Raw genomic sequence first — 20,146 nt, forward strand, 5'->3', positions numbered from 1 at the left:
TTTTTTTTCCCACAGTACCACCACCACCACCACCTGCTGCGCTGCCAGGTATTGTGTAATGAGAATTCTGGTGCTACTGTCATCGTTGTTACACTACTGTACATGTGTCCTGGATACTGTGCAGTACATGTTTCAAATTGACAGCTTCACTTACAGTACTGTTATTTTTATTCCCACAGTACCACCACCACCACCACCACCACCACCACCACCTGCTGCGCTGCCAGGTATTGTGTAACGAGAATTCTGGTGTGACTGTCATCGTTACACTACTGTACATGTGTCCTGGATACTGTACAGTACATGTTTCAAATTGACAGCTTCACTTACAGTACTGTTATTTTTTTTCCCACAGTACCAACACCACCACCACCACCACCTGCTGCTGCATCCGAGAGCTCCGGAAGTGGTAATAATTACTTTTTGTTACAGACACACTAGTTTCCTACAGTATTACTGTAATTTTTGTATTTTACAATACTTGTCATCTTTTACACACAGACCGCCTCGTAATTGATACAGAGGAGGAGCTCATTCCCATTGATTCGGGGGAAGAGGAGCCAGATTATAGTAAGTACAGTAGGATTTTCTCAAGCCCATTCTTAAAAGTATTGACCAAGTCCACTTTTATTACTTTTCAGGCAGGGAATTCCAAACATGTACTGTACAGTATTTCCCTCACTGTGAAGACCCCTTTTCGCCTCTGTGCGAAATCGCCTCTACTTCAACAAGAGTTACTGTGCACGTGTCCTCTGTGTCCATCTTATCAAAAACCGTTCCTGTGTATTGTCCCCTTACTGTATACAGTATATTTGTAAAGGTTAATCATGTCCCCTCTTAATCTCCTCTTTTCCAATGTAAACATGCCTAGCCTGCCTTTCCTTGTATTCCATCTTCTCAATCCACTTCATCACTTTGGTCGCCCGCCTCTAAACCTTTTGTAGTTCCACGATATCCATTTTGTATTATGGTGCCCAAAATTGTGCATCCGACCCACCCTCCACTAGCCTAACCCTCCAATCATACTCTGAATCCACACTCTGCATTCTGAATGCCGGGATCCAGACAGCAGGTCTTTTAAATACAGTACTGTATGTCCCCTACCGCTGGACAGTCATTCTGCTCCTACTGTATTATGAATATATCTCTGCCTCCTGTAGCACTGTACTACTGTGCAATTTTGTAGTAACTGTACTCTACTGTATTTTGTTTATAATATTTTTTTATTTTCAACTCAGTAATTATTGACAGTGAGGATGAGGATGAAAAACCCTCTCCCCAACAACCCTCTCCCCAACTTGGTAAGTAAACTGCAGTATTGTACTGTACTGTACATTGTGTTAAACCAATGGGTTGGGTTTGCGTGACCAGCAGTCAGGATTCTAGCGGTCAGGTGACCGACAGTGGCATCCTGATTGCAGCAACCCCAACAGGGTGAGGTACGGTATCCTAACCCTCCTCCACTACCCCCTGATTCTGGCCTCGACATTCTCGTCTCTGTGTGCGAAATCTACTCTCTTTTTTTATTTATTTATCTTTGCATCATGTGATGTTTGGGGAAAATTGTTATAAGGTTTGATGTAAAAAAAAGGTTAAAAAAAAGAGGCAGATTAGATGGGCAAAGTGGTTCTTACAGTATTTGTCATCAAATTCTATGTTTCTGTATGCAGACCCTCCAACATGACCCGCCGCACTGCTCTGTTTCTAGACTTCCCTCTTAATTTATGATTTCCATCACCTGTGTTGAACTAGTTATATGATAAGAAAGCTGTTTCTTCACAGGTGATGGCAATAATAAATTAAGAGGGAAGTCCAGAACCAGAGCATTTTGTACCTAGTGGGGCGGGTCATGTTGGAGGGTATGTGTATTTCCTGGAATGAACCTTTTTTTTTTTCACATTAATGTTTTTTTTCACAGGCCCTACACTGGAACAGGCCATGGAGGAGGAGGAGGATGATGATGATGCTGCTGCATTTAGTGGTAAGAATTATTACTGACATTGATCTGATGCCATCAGAGTAGCACTTTTCATCAGATTTTTCTGGCAAATGCGTAGAAATCGGATGAAAATTGTTTTTGTTTGAACTGGTGATATTGCCCATACAGTAGCAACCGATCACATCCCACATTAACATTTACAGTATCTAGTTACACTTACAGACGATAATACAGTACAGTAGGTAATATTTGATTGGTTGCTACTGTATGGACAACATCCTGTTCTAAAAAAAACACCCATCTTACTCAATTTCTCTCTCTCTCTCTCTCTCTCTCACCCCTTGTCACTGTCTCTCCATTCATCTCTCTAGATACTGTCAGTGATGAATTTCCCATTAGGCACGAGAGGCACGTACTGTACCTAGTGGCGGCATCTGTTTGGGGGCCTCAGTTGGATGCTTACAGTATGCTAATACTGTCATCCCAAAAATTACCACTACAGTAACTGCTAAATATTTTAAGTGTACTGTACAATATGCACATACAGTACTGTACAGTATACATAATTCAAAAGAAAAAAGAGTTGCTACAGTACCTTATTCTAGTCATAATCACCGGCATACGGGTCACTCACAAATTTTCTGATGGTCTCGGTGGGGTCCCTTGGAATCACCATGCCTGTCACAAGCATACCTTTTTTTACCCACCTGACACTGGGCCTGGACACTAGTGTACTATTACTATACTTTTTACTGTATACTGTATCTTATAATATTCTTCTCTTTTACCCACAGACGACGAGCCAGAATACATTTTTGGTAAATATACTGTACAGTAGCAATAGTTGGTACTGTAATTACAGTATTTTTTTTTCTCCAACATTATTTTAAGTCAAACTGATATGACTAACTGTACTGTATTTTATCTTTTTACAGTCCGTCGCCAACCAGTGGAGGAGACACCTGGTAATAAAATAGAAATACATAATGCACTGTACTGTATTCTAACTTACTGTAACATGTATAACACTGAGCTGATCATCTTCACACCCTCTGACATAACCTTACAGTACAAACTGTACTTTCTCTCCTTTTTCACCCTCTTCACTCCACAAATGCATGCTGCGTTTCCTGACTACTGATATAATAGTGTGTAGAGCGTAGCGAGGCACCGTGCCCACCGCGTGGCGAGCGAAGCAAGCATGCAAGGGGCTGCTTTCCGCTCGCCGCCCATGTCGGGATTGTGTGGTCGGGATTCCGGCGTCTGTATTTTGACTGCCGGGATCCCGTCCAGCGGGATTACGTACTGATCTCCAGTCTGAGCCTGCCCTAGGCATAGGCATACTTGCCAAATGCCCAGGGGCACAAGCAGCTTCTGCTGATTAATATGATATGCAGCATGCCTACAGTATATTCTGTGCATACAAAATGCATTACTAATGTGCAGCATTATGTGTATACAGTACTTTGTTGTGTAACATATACTGTAGCAAGGGCACTACTGTGTGGTCTAATGTGAACAAAGAGCAATATGATGTGATGCAATGTGAATAAGTGGGAATACTTTGAGGAGTAATGTGGTACTATCATATGATGTAACGAGAAAAAGAGACACTATTGCATGATATGTTGTGAATAAAGTTGCAGTACTGTGTGGCGTCATTTCAGATTGGGGAATTACTGTGTGGCCTTGCCCCTTCCCAGCAAGAACATGCACCGTTTTGGGATGCACACCGAATGTGCACACTGTTGCTATTTTAAACATACAGTACAGTAAGTTGGAGGAGCACCAAAATGAGGACTGCTATGGTTGAGGGGTGATGGTGCTGGGAAAGGGGTACAGGCTCAGAGGCGGAAATAGCATCTGTGCAAGGGGGCAGCATCCAAAAACTTGACTAGGGAATCATATTATTTATGGCTGGCTCTGAGTACAGTCCACTATTATGGATAGTACTCCCTACAACACCACCTACAGTACTGTAACCCTCTTTTTTCTGAAGCGGTCATGAAATGTCACAGTTCAGGGGGCAATGCTGAAGGAGCGTCACAATCCCCTAGCTCAATTACATTGGGATAAGCGAGGTCTATGCACATTACGGTATACCGAGCTGGATCGCTTAGCAACCTGACAAAATGGCCGCCGACCGTGAACTCCCAGCACGTGGCAGCGCTCGGATATGTAGTGAGAGATGGTATACATTTTAAAATACACCGGGATAAGTTGTACAGGCCATGGAGCAATGCACAGGGACATTCATCATTTACGTACAGTACTGTATATAAATAATTGTAAACCGTAAATGAAAGAATTACCGGTCAAATACTGTATGACGAAACTGTGTCAATGAGCTGGAACAGTATGGCCTGTGAAGAAGTTTTCGAAGGCAGAAACGGAGAGCAAATTATCAGGAGATTTCTGAAAGGTCGGAGAAGATCCACACAGCAAGTCTGCCTACGAGGAAACAAATTTGCAAAGTGGGTAGCGGGCGGTGACTGAGATGCTCTTTTATTCACATTCAAAAGTACCTGTACAGTATGCTCTGTGATTGGTGTAAGGATGAATGCGCCTATATTGGCACCAATCACAGCGGTAAGAATTCCTTTTGTGTGAATGTGAATAAAAGAGCGTCTCAGTCACCGCCCCGCTACCCACTTTGCAAAGCTGTTTCCTCGTAGGCAGACTTGCTGTGTGGATCTTCTCCGACCTTTCAGAAATCTCCTGATAATTTGCTCTCCGTTTCTGCCTTCGAAAACTTCTTCACAGGCCATACTGTTCCAGCTCATTGACACAGTTTCGTCATACAGTATTTGACCGGTAATTCTTTCATTTACGGTTTACAATTATTTATATACAGTACTGTACTGTACGTAAATGATGAATGTCCCTGTGCATTGCTCCATGGCCTGTACAACTTATCCCGGTGTATTTTAAAATGTATACCATCTCTCACTACATATCCGAGCGCTGCCACGTGCTGGGAGTTCACGGTCGGCGGCCATGTTGTCAGGTTGCTAAGCGATCCAGCTCGGTATACCGTAATGTGCATAGACCTCGCTTATCCCAATGTAATTGAGCTAGGGGATTGTGACGCTCCTTCAGCATTGCCCCCTGAACTGTGAAATGTATGCCATATTGTATCTCACTACATATCCGAGCGCTGCCACGTGCTGGGAGTTCACGGTCGGCGGCCATTTTGTCAGGTTGCTAAGCGATCCAGCTCGGTATACCGTAATGTGCATACAGTAGACCTCGCTTATCCCAATGTAATTGAGCTAGGGGATTGTGACGCTCCTTCAGCATTGCCCCCTGAACTGTGAAATGTATGCCATATTGTATCTCACTACATATCCGAGCGCTGCCACGTGCTGGGAGTTCACGGTCGGCGGCCATGTTGTCAGGTTGCTAAGCGATCCAGCTCGGTATACCGTAATGTGCATAGACCTCGCTTATCCCAATGTAATTGAGCTAGGGGATTGTGACGCTCCTTCAGCATTGCCCCCTGAACTGTGAAATGTATGCCATATTGTATCTCACTACATATCCGAGCGCTGCCACGTGCTGGGAGTTCACGGTCGGCGGCCATTTTGTCAGGTTGCTAAGCGATCCAGCTCGGTATACCGTAATGTGCATACAGTAGACCTCGCTTATCCCAATGTAATTGAGCTAGGGGATTGTGACGCTCCTTCAGCATTGCCCCCTGAACTGTGAAATGTATGCCATACTGTATCTCACTACATATCCGAGCGCTGCCACGTGCTGGGGGTTCACGGTCGGTGGCCATTTTTTGTGTGCATAGAACTCGCTTATCCACATAGGCCCCTGTGTTTTTAACTACTATATTGAGATGCACATTTCTAGGCCTACAGTATTTAATATACAGTAAGCAGCATTGTTGTTAGGCAATAATTGAAGAATTTACATACAGTACTGACATGTACTGTATGTAATGCTTGTACATCATGTCAGTCGACCCTTATGCTGTACACTACTGTAAGTCTCACAGGGCCCATGCACTTCCAAGGAGGGTTATTTACTGTACTGTATCTGTTTCATACAGGAAACTAATTGCAGTCCATAACACTGAAGTTGTATTTTCAGTACTGTACAGTATACAATACTTAAATTTGAACATCAGGTACTGGATAGTAAACATGTACAGTATTAACTTCTATCATAAAACTCTTATGCATTTTCAGATGTGTAAATTTTAGACTACAGTATTCACAAATGTTTTCTCTCCATACAGGAATTATAGTTGGACAACATGCCAGTAACTATCAACAAAACGATGAGCAAGATAATCGCCAACATGAAAAAAGAAAATAAAACCATCAAAGAGATCCATGCATGGCTCAAGGAAAGTGGCATTATAGTCACTTTAGAAACGGTGCGCTATCATGCATTCGAGAGAACAACGCCCAGATTTGTATTTCCTACAAAATGCACATGGTACGTACTGTACACTACTGTAATGTTTAAATGACTTGCTTTATACCATAAACAATTTTTTTGAAATAAAATTAAAACTTCATCAATTGTAACTGTGATTGTGCTGTTCATGAATTCATATTTTTCATACTGTATTGTACTGTAGGAGAGTGCAACAAATTGTGGAGGAACTAACTCGTGAGGATGATGAGCGTACTGCTCTGCAAATAAAACGAATTCTCCATTCCAAGTATGACCTGGACATATCGGCCACCAGCATCAGAAGGATGCGACGGAAAATGGGATGGACCTTTGGCGCAACAAGGTAAAATACTGAAAGCAGTATAAACCATACAGTAAATGCACTGTTAATAATCCCTTGATACGTGATATAATAATGCCATAAATCATTATACAGAGTGTGTACTTTATACTATATACAGTATGTGTGTGTGTATATACTGTATATACAGTATTCTATCCCAAAAGAGATACCTACTGTATAGGCACTCAGAGACAGCAATGAAGCATTGCCGGCTTATTGTGATGATTACATACTGTATACTGTGTGTGTGTGTTTGTGTGTATGTACAGTATGTATATATATATTACTCTGTATGTAACTTAATGTACTGTATGTACAGTTTAATGTATACAGTAGGTATATAATACAGTATACTGCACATACAGTCTACTGTATATACAGTAATCTGTAAATCTGTAATTTCATAACTGTATCTGATTTCATTATTTTTGGCTCTTCACAGGATATCTCCAATGATAAGAGATGTGAATAAAGAAAAGAGAGTGGAACAGGCACGGCGATGGATTGAGAGTGGTGAAACATTTGATGATGTCATTTTCACAGATGAATCGTCTGTTGCCCTTGAGCGGTTCTCCAGAATGTCATTCAGGAAACGTAACCATATCTCTTTAAAACCACGCCCAAAGCATCCATTGAAAATCCATGTATGGGGAGGCATATCACGATTAGGAGCTGGTCCCCTATTATTTTTCGAAGGTACAGTACAGTACTATACTTTATTCTGTGCCTGTGTTCTGTAAAAATACATGTTGTACTGTAGAGTACGTGTAACTGCACAATAAAAGGAGTTGCTTATTAATGAACAACATTTTTTGATTTCTGTAGGAATCATGGATAAGAAATATTTCCAAGAAACAATAGTAGAGAAATGTATGGTGCCATTTGTGAATAAATATTACCCAACTCACCATAGGATATTCCAAGACAATGATCCTAAACACTCCGCCTCAGCCAAATTTATGGAAGAGAAAGGTATGAATTGGGAACGCACACCACCAGAGTGAGTATTCTTTCAACAGTGTACAAGTAAAATTTTGGATAGCACTCTAGTACTGTAAAAAAAAATTTTGTTTAATAAACAGTACAATATTGTATGTTTAATTTTCTCTATTTACTGTAATGTACTGTAATTAATTTTTTCTATACGCTTTTTTTTTTTTTTTAATTAGATCACCAGACATGAACCCAATCGAATTAGTGTGGGCTCAATTGAAGAGGTACGTTAGGAGTGTTGCCAAGCCAACAACAAAACAGCAACTGGTGGATGGGATAAAGAAATTTTGGCTAGAAGTACTCACACCTGAACATTGTAATAATTATATAAATCACCTGTATAAAGTATTACCTGTTGTAGTTGAAAGAAATGGTCAAGCCACAAATATGTAGTTCTGTATTTTCTGTTTAAAATTTTAAATTGGTGCATTATTAAAAAAAATGATAAAATTGCCTTTGTCTGATTATTGCATAAACTAATGTAGAATATTATACAGTAGTAATGTTATTGATGTGTACTGTATGAACAGTTATTTTCAGTTTTATAAGTCCTGAATAAGAGTACTGTACATTTTGATCAGTGCAGTACATGGAATCGGATGTTGTAATACTTTATTTTTACATTAATATTGATGTTTTTCCAATAAATATTCAATTTTACAGTATGGTACGGTACAGTACATGAGGGTACCTGTACAGTATGATACGTCATTATGGGGGAGAAATACTGTATCCACTAAATGTACAGTAAAATGTTTTTTTCTTATTACAAACACACAAATGCATCTCAGATGGAAATATGCTATACACAGCAGACAGCTTATGGTGACAGAACTTCCCTACTGTATCCCCACCCATAGTCGTGGTATATTTTAGATTGCCTAATGAGACACTCCTGCAGCATTGCCAATGATTCATGTAAAACCTGTGTGCAAACAGTATCTGTATTGAATGCAAAGTACAGTAAGAGTACAGTATACAGTATTATCAGAGCCAAACCTGACCAACATGATGCCCTAGGCTAGATTTTGGCTGATGCCCTCTTGCACAGATGCTACGTAGTTCCGCCTCTAACCCTGCACCCCTTTCCCAGCACCATCACCCATTTTGGCGCTCCTACCCCCTATAATCTAAATAAGAACAATGTGCACATTTAGTGCCAGCCCAAAACAGTGTACAGTATGTTCTTGCTGGGAAGGGGCATGGTAACACAATAATACCCGAAGATGAAATGACACAACACAGTACTGCAACTTTATTCACATTATATCATGCAGTGGTGTCTCTTATTCTCATGACATCATATCATAGTACCACATTACTCCTAACAGTAATGCCCCTTATTCACATTACACCCCACCACATTCATCTTTATTTACATTAGACCACAGGTTCTCAAACTCAGTCCTCAGGACCCCACACAGTGCAGGTTTTGCAGGTCTCACAGAATCACAAGTGAAAAAATTAGCTCCACCTACTGTATGGACCTTCTAAAATGTGTCAGTTAGTAATGAATACATCTGTGCACTTGCTGGTTTACCTGCAAAACATGCACTGTGTGGGGTCCTGAGGACCAAGTTTGAGAACCACTGCATTAGACCATGCAGTAGTGCCCTTTCCTTATGTTACACCAGAAAATATTGTAGTACACCTTATACACATACAGTACAGTAATGCCACACATTAGTAATGCATTTCATATTTAAATTTTCTGATTTAATTTCATAGAGCCGCAGTCACTCACAGAATATAGGCATGTACTGTAGCATCTCATTTTATTCTGCAGAAGCTGATTATTCCCGTTTGGCTAGTTTGCCGCCTCTGTACAGTACAGTATATCACAATAGAAAAAAGTTATAGTGTCAGTGAAAAAAGCACCTCATGACAGATACTGTACACAAGCTCATGTCTAAATACTGTATACTGTAAGCAGTGACATTAAGGGGTACAGTACTGTATATGCAATTGCAGTCGAATTCCGGAAGGAATACGGAAAAAATGGACACGGGATCCCCCATCTTTTTAGAACCAGCACCGGGCTCTGCGCCTGGTCCTGGTGCAAAAAATAAGGGGGACAAAAAAAGCGTAGGGGTTCCCCATATTTTTTGAATCAGCACTGGGCTCCACTAGCTGGACAGATAATGCACAGCCGGGGGAGACTTTTATACAGGTCCCTGCGGCCATGGAATTAAATACCCAACTAGTCACACCTGGCCGGAGTACCCTGGAGGAGTGGGGGCCCCTTAAATCAAGGGGACCCCCCTCCAGCCACTCGATTATCTCTATCACCCCTGTGTATTGTAGCTAGGGGATTGTGACGCTCCTTCAGCATTGCCCCGTAGCCTGCAAAATCTGTGCTGTTATTTGCTCCATAGCTGAGTGCCTCCTAGGAGCTACTGTAGGAGTCACAGGCGGTAGCCATTTCAATTGAGTCTGCCCTGCTATAGAATTGTACAGGTATGTGTACATTACCGTACGGTGCATAGAACCTTTACAGTAGAAACTCTCCTGCAGCTTTGGCCTGCTTTACTGTATGTACTGTAAAACTTGTGTTTTGTCAGTTTGCTATGCGACCGAGCCCGGTGTAACGTACTGTACAGTACTGTAATGTGCATAGACCTCGCTTACAGTATCTCTGTGTATTTTGGCTAGGGGATTGTGACGCTCCTTCAGCATCGCCCCGTAGCCTGCACAGCTTATGCCATTTCTCATTCCATACCCAACTGCTGCCTGCCACGAGGTGGGGGTTCAGGAGGTGGGGGTTCATGGGTAGTGGTCGTTTTGACAGTGTGCTATGCGATTGAGTCCGGTGTACCGTAATACTGTATGCAATCCTACAGTAGCTTATCCCTCCCCTGTGTATTTTGGCTAGGGGATTGTGACGCTCCTTCAGCATAGCCCCATAACCTGCACAAGGGTTCAGGGGCGGCGGCCATTTTGCCAGTGTGCTACAGTATGTCATCGAGTCCGGTGTACCATAATATGCATACTGTGTATTTTAGCTAGGGGATTGTGACGCTCATTCAGCATTGCCCCATAGTCTGTACAATCTGGACTATTACTTGCTCCGTAGCCTAGGGCCTCTGTGGGGCAAGGAGTCATAGGTGGTAGCCATTTCTATTCAGTCTGCCCAGCTACAGAATTGTATGTGTACTGTGTACGGAGCATAGTACCTTAACCTGCATAGAACCTGCAGATTATGGTACACCGGACTCGATCGCATAGAACCGCTCATGCAGCTACTGTATGCCCTGGTTTGCAGTATGTGAATAAAAAAAATAATAAAGTGTCTGAAAAAAACTACAGTAACATGCATTCGTACAGTACTTAAGGAATCGAACCCTGGACTCTGAGTATAGGAAGCGAAACACTTCACCACTTCGCCGCAGACAAATGTATAAATCCGTTGGTTTTGATTATGCTGTAATGGCTACGGGATTAGGACGATAACACTGTAGAAAATTCCTAATCTTGAGAGGCAATAGTGAACTTGTAACACACATCCATTTGCGACAGTGTACACTACTGGTTTTACAGTACTGTGTTTTGTCTGCGGGACTTGCACGCTCACATACAGTATTCATAAAGTATTGTAGATGGATCATATACTGTATGCTGTACTACTGTATTTGCGTCGGTGTCGTACTGTATATACTGTACAGTACTGTATTAAATAATGCAGCGTAATGAGTACAGTATTTGCTGTATGCAGCGTAATGAGACGCCTTAGTAAAGTAGTCCTTATTATGTATGTCAGTATTGTATTTTACGGGAGACCACACGCATGCGCAGTGGTGATTGTAAAAAGCGACATCTGGTGGCTGATCGCAGGTATTACACGTAAAGGTAACGCCAAACGTCAAATGTCTGTCTCCGTGCGATTAGATAGCCTCTCTGTGGCTAGGCGCGCCTCGCTACGCCACAGTACGCTGCGTATGGTCGAACGGGCCAACCGCCGCGGCCACTCAAGATAAAGGTGGCTACATCTGTACTAATCTGCAGTCATAATTAGGCTATTTTGTGCACATAGTAATAAAACTGATATTTACAAACAAATACCAGTTCTAATCACAACTATCTTAAACTTCTGATTTCCTTGTTGTTTCTAAGCGGGAGGAAGAAAAAGCACATCAACAATACCAAATACTATAAACTGGGAATCCACTATACAATTATCCATTTTCCAGTGTTTGGGAGCAAATGGTTGATTGTAATTTGCTCTCATCCATTACCAGATTTTCATTCCAACCAGCCAGATCTGGCAGATTATCTGGCAGGTAATTGTACAGTGTATGCTCAGTTTTGGATAAAAAAAAAAAGTGGGCCTCATATTTAGGTATTATCTTCACTAACTCTGCCTGGGATAGAAAATGCAGTCCGTTATAAAATATGAATACCGAAGCTGGCTTATCAGCCTCCGCATGTGCAATGGGCTGGAAGCCCCAGACTCTGGCTTTCAGAGTCAATAAAATGTAAAGATAGTATTTAGATACCCTGCCCTAATGAAAGGTACAATCTACATTCCCTACCACATGTACACGCACACACATTCACACTAGGGTTAATTTTCTTTTGTTGGGATCCAATTAACCTACCAGTATATTTTTGGATTGTGGGAGGAAACCGGAGTACCTGGAGGAAACCCACGCAAGTACGGAGAGAATATACAAACTCCACACAGTTAGGGTCATGGTGGGAATCAATGCTCAGTGCTGTGATGCAGTAATGCTAACCATTACACCATCCATAATAGTAACAGTAATAATAATAAATCAATTTTTTTCAGTTGGCATCCTAAGATGGCGTGAGTGGTGTTTGAATACACCTGGTGACGAAATCTCACTGTCACTTGGACTCTGCTCCATTCTGAAAAGGTGTGATCTCCACAACAAGAGATTATGGAGACAGCAGTCCCAGAAAACCCTGTTCTTTTGGATTTTAATATACCAATAGATTAATATCAAAAACAATTGCTGCCAAAGCACCTAAACAAAGCAACAGCAGCTTTTTCCAACACTTAATGAGGTTGTGGTGCAGCTAGAGGTGGGCAGGCAGCAGAGCCGGATTAAGGGTGGGTGGCAGGGGATGAGTACCCCTGCGGCCTCCTCTCTCAGGGTGTCCCCTGGCTGGAGTTGCTCAGACTCTGCCTCCGCCACCAGAAGCAGCTCTGAGTCTTAGCAGCAGCGCAGGGCAAGTGCTGACAGCAATGCTGAAAGGCCCCATATGACGCAGCATCCTTACCCCACTCAGGCATCTTCCTCTTCCTCACACAATAATCTGTTGTGGCTGGTACAGAGAAGGAAGAAGTGGAAGCAGAATTGCAGAAATCGGCAGTACTAGACAGGAGTGCAGGAGGCTGCAGCACTGCAGCTGAGAGAGCAGTGACTCCGATTGAGGACAGACTCAGTGTGCGCACAGTGCCGCTGGGCTGAGGAGCAGAGAGGTGAGCACACATTCATATTAGACCAGGGATACACTACAATACATGCACTGAACTAGGGAAGCACAGGGGATGTGTTGGAGAGGCACAGGATGATGGGCATGAATACAACCGGGTGAATGATGCTTAAAGAGCCAGGGGGATAAGTCTGAGAGACACAGGGGGATAAAGCCGAGACACAAGTGGGGGGTTTGAGGCTGAGAGATAGGGGTGGGGGGTTTGAGGCCGAGAGATACAGTGGGGGTGAGGCCGAGAGACACAGTGGGGGTGAGGCCGAGAGACACAGGGGAGGGATGAGGCTGAGAGAAACCGGGCAGGGATGAAGCTGAGAGAGACACAGGGGAGGGATGAGGTTGAGAGAGACACAGGGGAGGGATGAGTCTGAGAGACACAGGGGAGAGATGAAGCTGAGAGAGACACAGGGGAGGAATGAGGTTGAGAGAGACACAGGGGAGGGATGAGGCTGAGAGAGACACAGGGGAGGGATGAGGCTGAGAGACACGGTGGAGGGATGAGGCTGAGAGACACGGGGTAGGGATGAGGCTGAGACACACAGGGGGTGTGGCCAAGAGACACAAGGGGGGCTGAGAGACACATGGGAAGGATGAGGCTGAGAGACACATGAGGGGATGATGCTGAGAGATACATGAGGGGATGATGCTGAGAGATACATGAGGGGATGATGCTGAGAGACACATGAGGGGATGATGCTGAGAGATACATGAGGGGATGATGCTGAGAGATACATGAGGGGATGATGCTGAGAGATACAGTGGAGATGAGACGCAGGCTCCCTCCAGTACAAGGTCCTTTATTGACTCTCGACAGCCCTGCAGGAGGGCAGGTAGGACCTCTGCTGCTGCTGAATCATGGAGGTAGGGGAGGGATGTGTGCACATCGAGTGGAGCAGTGCTGACAAGAGGGGGGGGGGGGGGGGGCACCCCAATGTTAAGTGCCCTGTGCCCAAAATGGCTTAATCGATCCCAGGCAGGCAGCGATCGACTCTAGGGTAGTATGTATGAAAACTTCACTCTAAATTGAAAAAGGGGTGGGGGTCATGGATATCCCCTTCCAGGAGTTATTTGTGCAACAACAGACTGCACAGCCATGTGCAATCACAGCACAGAGATTGCGCATGGGTCCCCCCTCTCTTACATTACCATGTCTTGAACGCTGGCTGCATTGAAGAACACATGACATCTTCACAAGGTAAGTTGCTAGGGTTTATAGAGAGAGGGTATAGCTTATGGTAGTAAGGGGTCAATGTTTTATTGCGGTTTATTAAGATTAAGCTTCTTTTTATGAGAATGAGGGAGGTACTGTACATGAATTGAATTATTTCATGACGTTGGGGAAAACTAATAATGGGGATTATGGAGGTAATGATTATAAAGAGGTTAATTATATTTAAACTGAATGTGAAGCTAAAGTAGTATTTGAAAAAGGGTTCATTATTGATGATGGAATATTGTAAAAAATACAACAATTCTGTACTGTATGGTGTCATTGATGCTCTCTGTATTCCACGGTGATCACTGACACATTCTATGTTATTTGGCTGTCACTGAAGCTCTCTGTGTTATATGGCTGTTGCTGATGCTTTCTCTATTATTTGGTGGTCACTGTAGCTCTGTGATATGTGGCAGTAAGTGATGCTCTCTGTATTATATGGTAGTGACGTTGCTGCTCTCTGTATTATATGGTAGTCACTGTGATGCTCTCTGTATTATATATTGGTCACTGTGATGCTCTCTGTATTATATGGTGGTCACTGGGAAACTCTGCGGTGGGCGGAGTTTCAAGACAGTGGCGTCTGCATGTTCCATTTAAAAGACCTAGAGCCTATGGAATTATGCATCAGTTCAACTGATAAATTACATTCCACTCACTGATATTTGGCCGTTGTTTGGTATACTACCGGAGGGGCAGCGAGTGGCTAGAGGGTGTAAGAAATTATTATTAACCATACTGTAAGTGCAGTGGTACGCAAATCAATCTTGCAGACATGGATCAATGTGAACCCCCCATCACTGAATCTCTTTAAAGAAAAACTTTTCCATGTTTTTAATATGGAATGGAAAGAGACAATATTGGATGGAGATAGGCGGGTAATTAAGTTCATGGATACGTAGGAAAGTTACATTGCCTTTTTACATTTAGACGTGAGACGTAAAATTCATGCCTGGTATGTCACGCAGGTTATAGCTGGAGACCAGGCAATTGATATTACCACTTAGTCTGGCAAGTGGTGATTCGATGGGATAGGTAGGGAGGATATTAGACCGCCTCTCCTCTGCTCTGATAGACGCACTAGGCTAAATAGAAAAAGGCTACGGATAAGATCTGCAACAGTCTACTACATAAGACTATCCTCTCTTGCTAAAGGTCCGCATTATGCTGTTATACTGCTACGTTGTCTATACTATTATTGCCTTATATTGCAAATCTGTGATGTCGTTTTGGAATTCATGTATGCATCCGACTATACTGATATTACGTATTATGATATCGCTATAACTCCAATGTTGTAAACGCATGTGTTTCAATAAAAAGAATATAAAAAAAAAAAGAACCCAGAGCCACAGAATAAATGCAGCAGGCACTGGCATCTCAATATACTGGGTTTTGGCCTCACCCTACAAACATGTCAGTCTTTGCTATGTTGACATCTGAATCCAAGCAAGTCAACAGTGACTACTATCTATTGGGGCAGAGACACCAAGCTGAGTCTTTGCTTCAGGTGACATAAAGGCCTGCTTCACAATTGGAAAGTGAGTTTTGCAAAGATGGAATATTATATGAGTATGGATGATTATAACTTATCTGCAGACAGTAGTAGTGTTTAGTTATACTAAAATGAATGCAAATGTTTTCTGTAGTTGTCACACATCACTTTTAATAGTTGTACTAGAGCATTTGTTCAGTAATGCCACGTATTTAACATAAAACCATTCCACTGGTTAAAAAAAAAAAAATACTGAAAAACTTTAAAACTTTGTTTTTCTGCTGAGTTTCCAGACGAAAATTTAGCAGGGAAATCATGCACAAAAATTCAACTTCAGCTTTTTTTTGTAATTCAAAATTTGATGGTGAACAGGGAAGAAATGTATCTACTGTACAGTGCACCAACCTTGGCTGAGGTCTTCGATTTCTGGGCAGAAGAGGAGTTGAGGTCTTCATGGACTCTATCCAGCAGCCACAGAAGAAACTCTAAGGCATCGTGTTGAGAATTCCCCCGAAACTGGGAGCCATACTTGGCGACAACGTTCTGAAAGAGAAGAGAGCAGCGGTCAGTCATTGGTGCTAGATATTACAACACTATAATAATAAGTAAACGTCTTCAATGTCTCACTTACAGCTTAAATGTTATTCCTTAAAGACAAATCATCTGTCCCCCATTCATTGAATTAGGTTATTGCTGTATTTTAAGTATTATATAAATAAAACAGTTCTATAAGTTAGTAAGTAAATATTTATGCAAATATTTTTAAATTGCAAACTGCTGCCCCCAATTTACAGAGCAGGCGGTTTCTCTCATCTAGTATACCTTACAGTTACCAAGAAACTACTTCCGCCTCCACATGAAATAGTACCTCTCCACAACATAAAACTCAAGTGAATTTTGACGAAATAGACTGCTCAGTGCAAATGTACCAATAAAGCTTATTGAATGGCTGCCACCAAGAAGCAGCAGCCATTAAAATTGGGCATTAAAATGTTAAGCCCATTTTTTTTCTGGGACAGAGTTGTCTGCCTCTTAAATACCTAAACCACTAAACATGTTCCTGATTCAGCTACCCTCTCAATAAATAGAAATAACTCTTTTTTGCATCGATATACTGTACACACTATGATCTCATATTCTGCCACTCATATTGTGCAACTTGTTTATCTGTGACATATGCTTCCCTGCTACAAATCACTGTGCCAATGACTGAATAGCAGCATACCTGAAATGCCACAGTGACAGGTCAGTAGAGGACAGTAAAGAATGTAAATATAGTTTCAGCATATTCAAGCCCTCTGACTCATCTTGGCATACACACTCCTGACGAGATCACACCTCATCTATCAATACTATTGTAATTATAATGTAAAACTAATGGGCTCTAACATTCATTTTAACTTGCATACAGCAACCTTCAGGAACAGTAGAGACTAAATTAAAGGTGAAATGTAAAGTATAGCAACACACTGCAGGGAGTTGTTAGCCCTGTGCCCATCTGAGCTATGCCAGCAATAGACTACAAGCTCCTCAGGTCAGGTATGGATTCAAACTTTAGGATAAATGTGATATTTTGTAAATATTGTTTTCATTTAAATATTATATGATTTAAATAAAATATTATGTCAATCTTTTCTGGTATTTTGGAACAATTATGGACCAGTTTGTATAAAATATTTAACTCCATTCTATGAATAATAATTAAAGTGCACCACTCAATGGAAGACAGCGGATGTTGCTATTTTGTGGCCTGAACCAATATTTTACGAGCAGTCACTAGTAAATAACATCACTGAGAACACAGTCTATCAACATACTTACCAACTCCTGAATTTCAGGGGCACTAGCGGACTGGCCATAGAGTGTGCCAGGCTCTCACAAGCTGCCCAGTTCCCAAGTGAGGTGGGTGGTTTGGGGATTGGAATCATGGCTTTTGAATCTGGTACAGTGTCTTCCAGCTCTCACAGGGTTGCCTAGTATAAGATTCTCTAAGATGAGGATTTCTAGAACTTAACAAGTATGCCTATTCATTCACTAGAAACTCTGACATCACTGAGAATTCTGCCTAGCAAATCACTAGGAACTATGACTTTCCTGAGAATGCCATGTGTTAGAAACTAGTTACATTACTAAAGCAAGATGTGCACCAGTAATGATGGAGCTCACAAAATGCTGTATACGTCATACTGAATGGCTCACCCTCTAGGGGTGGTATTCAAATGAATATCACGCCCACTCTCTTTTTTAAAGTGATCCCCGTTATAGTGCATATTGCACCCATAGTGATCAGGTTTAGCTCCGTAAAGGGTTGTGCGCCCTCGCTACCCCAGGGTTAGCGAGCTCAAATGCTTATACCAGGCCCATCAGCAGAAACAGAACGGGTCTTGAAGGGGGTGAAAAGAACTGAATACCGCCCCTAGAGTCTGGAGGACTACAACTACAGAGGGAATTTAAATGGGTTCACTACGATATGCCGGCGGTCGGGTTCCCGGCGACCAGCATACCGGCGCCGGGAGCCCGACCGCCGGCTTACCGACAGTGTGGCGAGCGCAAATGAGCCCCTTGCGGGCTCGCTGCGCTCGCCACGCTACGGGCACGCTGGCGCGCCACACTATTTTATTCTCCCTCCAGGGGGGTCGTGGACCCCCACGAGGGAGAATAAGTGTCGGTATGCCGGCTGTCGGGATCCCGGCGCCGGTATACTGTGCGCCGGGATCCCGTCAGTCGTCATATAGAAGACCACCCGTTTAAATGACTAGGGACAGGGGGTGTATGGTAAAAGCTAATCATGACTAAGTGAAGATGGCACCATCAGTACTTAATAGCAATTTCAAACATGTAGCTTATTTCAGATCTTTACAGTTTTTACGCTACAAAAGGAAGGGACCCCAAAGATAAATACTACTTATAAGACACATTTTACCTGCAAAAACACAACACTACAGAGACTGAACCATTCTTCCTAATTGTGTGTACTAGGCCGTTTGTGATTAGCAGCAGCAGACTAATATGACTGCCCCAGACACATAAACAGATGACCTCTGACCTGTGCACTTCCTACTCATACACACTTCCTTGTTATTATATGTATAATTAACCTGGGTGAACCAGTTCCCTCAACTCAACCGCAACGGCATCCCGAGGCAGCTTCTATACCCAAGTATCGGGGAAAGAGACTCCAGCCAACGTAATGAAAATATCCACACTGGCCAGTCCTGTTGTGGCACAGAGAGCCTTTGTGTGAGGGAAACCGGTTTATCAGCTATCACTTCCCACTCAGAAGCAGAGTGCAACACAATAACCCCTGCCCTGCTGGGTTATAATGCTGCACAAATGAGAAATGCTATCCATCATGACACAACAGTCTGATCCTATTTTGCATATTTATTTTGCAATTTCAATAACAAAGGCTGAATCAATTAGTACATTTTATAAAAACACTTCAATATGAATTAGTTTAGCAGAGGTTGCTACAATTAAAAAATGACTGGAACAAACAGAAGACAGTGGTTTACTGGGTGGAGTGACTAATATTTGAATATGTGTATAGGCCACATGTTTTTCTGGTGTAAAGAGCAGTGCATCACTTGTCTCACCACCTACTGGCTTCTTAAGACAATTAACAAATGTGTATTGGGAGTTAGGTGCCTCCCTTCATGTCTACTACACGCTTTATTAACAGAGCCTCAGGAAGATCTGTACTAAGACATCCCGAGTACACTTTATTACAGTATCCGCAAGGGAGACAGACAGTAAATAGGTCAACACCAGATAGTCAACAGTTCAAAACAAGGTAAACAAGGTAGACATGGACTTAGGTTGACAGGGTCAAAAGGTCGACATGCAAATGTTCAACATAAAAAGTTTGACAAGATGTTTTTCTACATTTTTAGAGTTACAATTAGGGCGTCGGCTAGGCTTAGGCTGCTGGGGGGTGGGACGGTTAGGATTAGGCACTTGGCGGAGGGTTAGGTTGCTGGAGGGGACGGTTAGGGTTAGGCAGTAAGGGGAGGGTTAGGGTTAAAATAACATAAAAACGTGTCAACCTTTTTTGTGTCAACAATTTGCCTTTCAACCTAAGCCTGTGTAGACCATTTAACTGTCAACCTTTATGCCCTGTCGACCTACAGTTAATCTGGACACTGTCGATCTTTTAATCTAGACCCCTTTATTACAGAGGCTAGGATCTCACACACAGGAGACGCCTTGATGTTGGCAGTAGCTTACCCAGTACAGATATATTGGGGGCTCAGGGTTGGGGTTGGGTGATTGGTGGTCGGGATCCCGGTGGTCAGC

General features: G+C 42.6%; 1 protein-coding gene across 1 annotated transcript in view; it reads right to left on the bottom strand.

Moving 5' to 3' along the window:
- Nucleotides 1–20,146, bottom strand: part of USP43 (ubiquitin specific peptidase 43) — a 182,606-nt gene that overhangs the window by 141,353 nt on the left and 21,107 nt on the right. Inside the window, exon 2 of the mRNA XM_063961040.1 lies at nucleotides 16,256–16,393. Within this exon, the coding sequence (XP_063817110.1) occupies nucleotides 16,256–16,393 (138 nt within the window). The remainder of the gene's footprint in view (nucleotides 1–16,255; nucleotides 16,394–20,146) is intronic.

Source organism: Pseudophryne corroboree, chromosome 3, assembly GCF_028390025.1.
Source record: "Pseudophryne corroboree isolate aPseCor3 chromosome 3, aPseCor3.hap2, whole genome shotgun sequence".
Classification (NCBI taxonomy): domain Eukaryota; kingdom Metazoa; phylum Chordata; class Amphibia; order Anura; family Myobatrachidae; genus Pseudophryne; species Pseudophryne corroboree.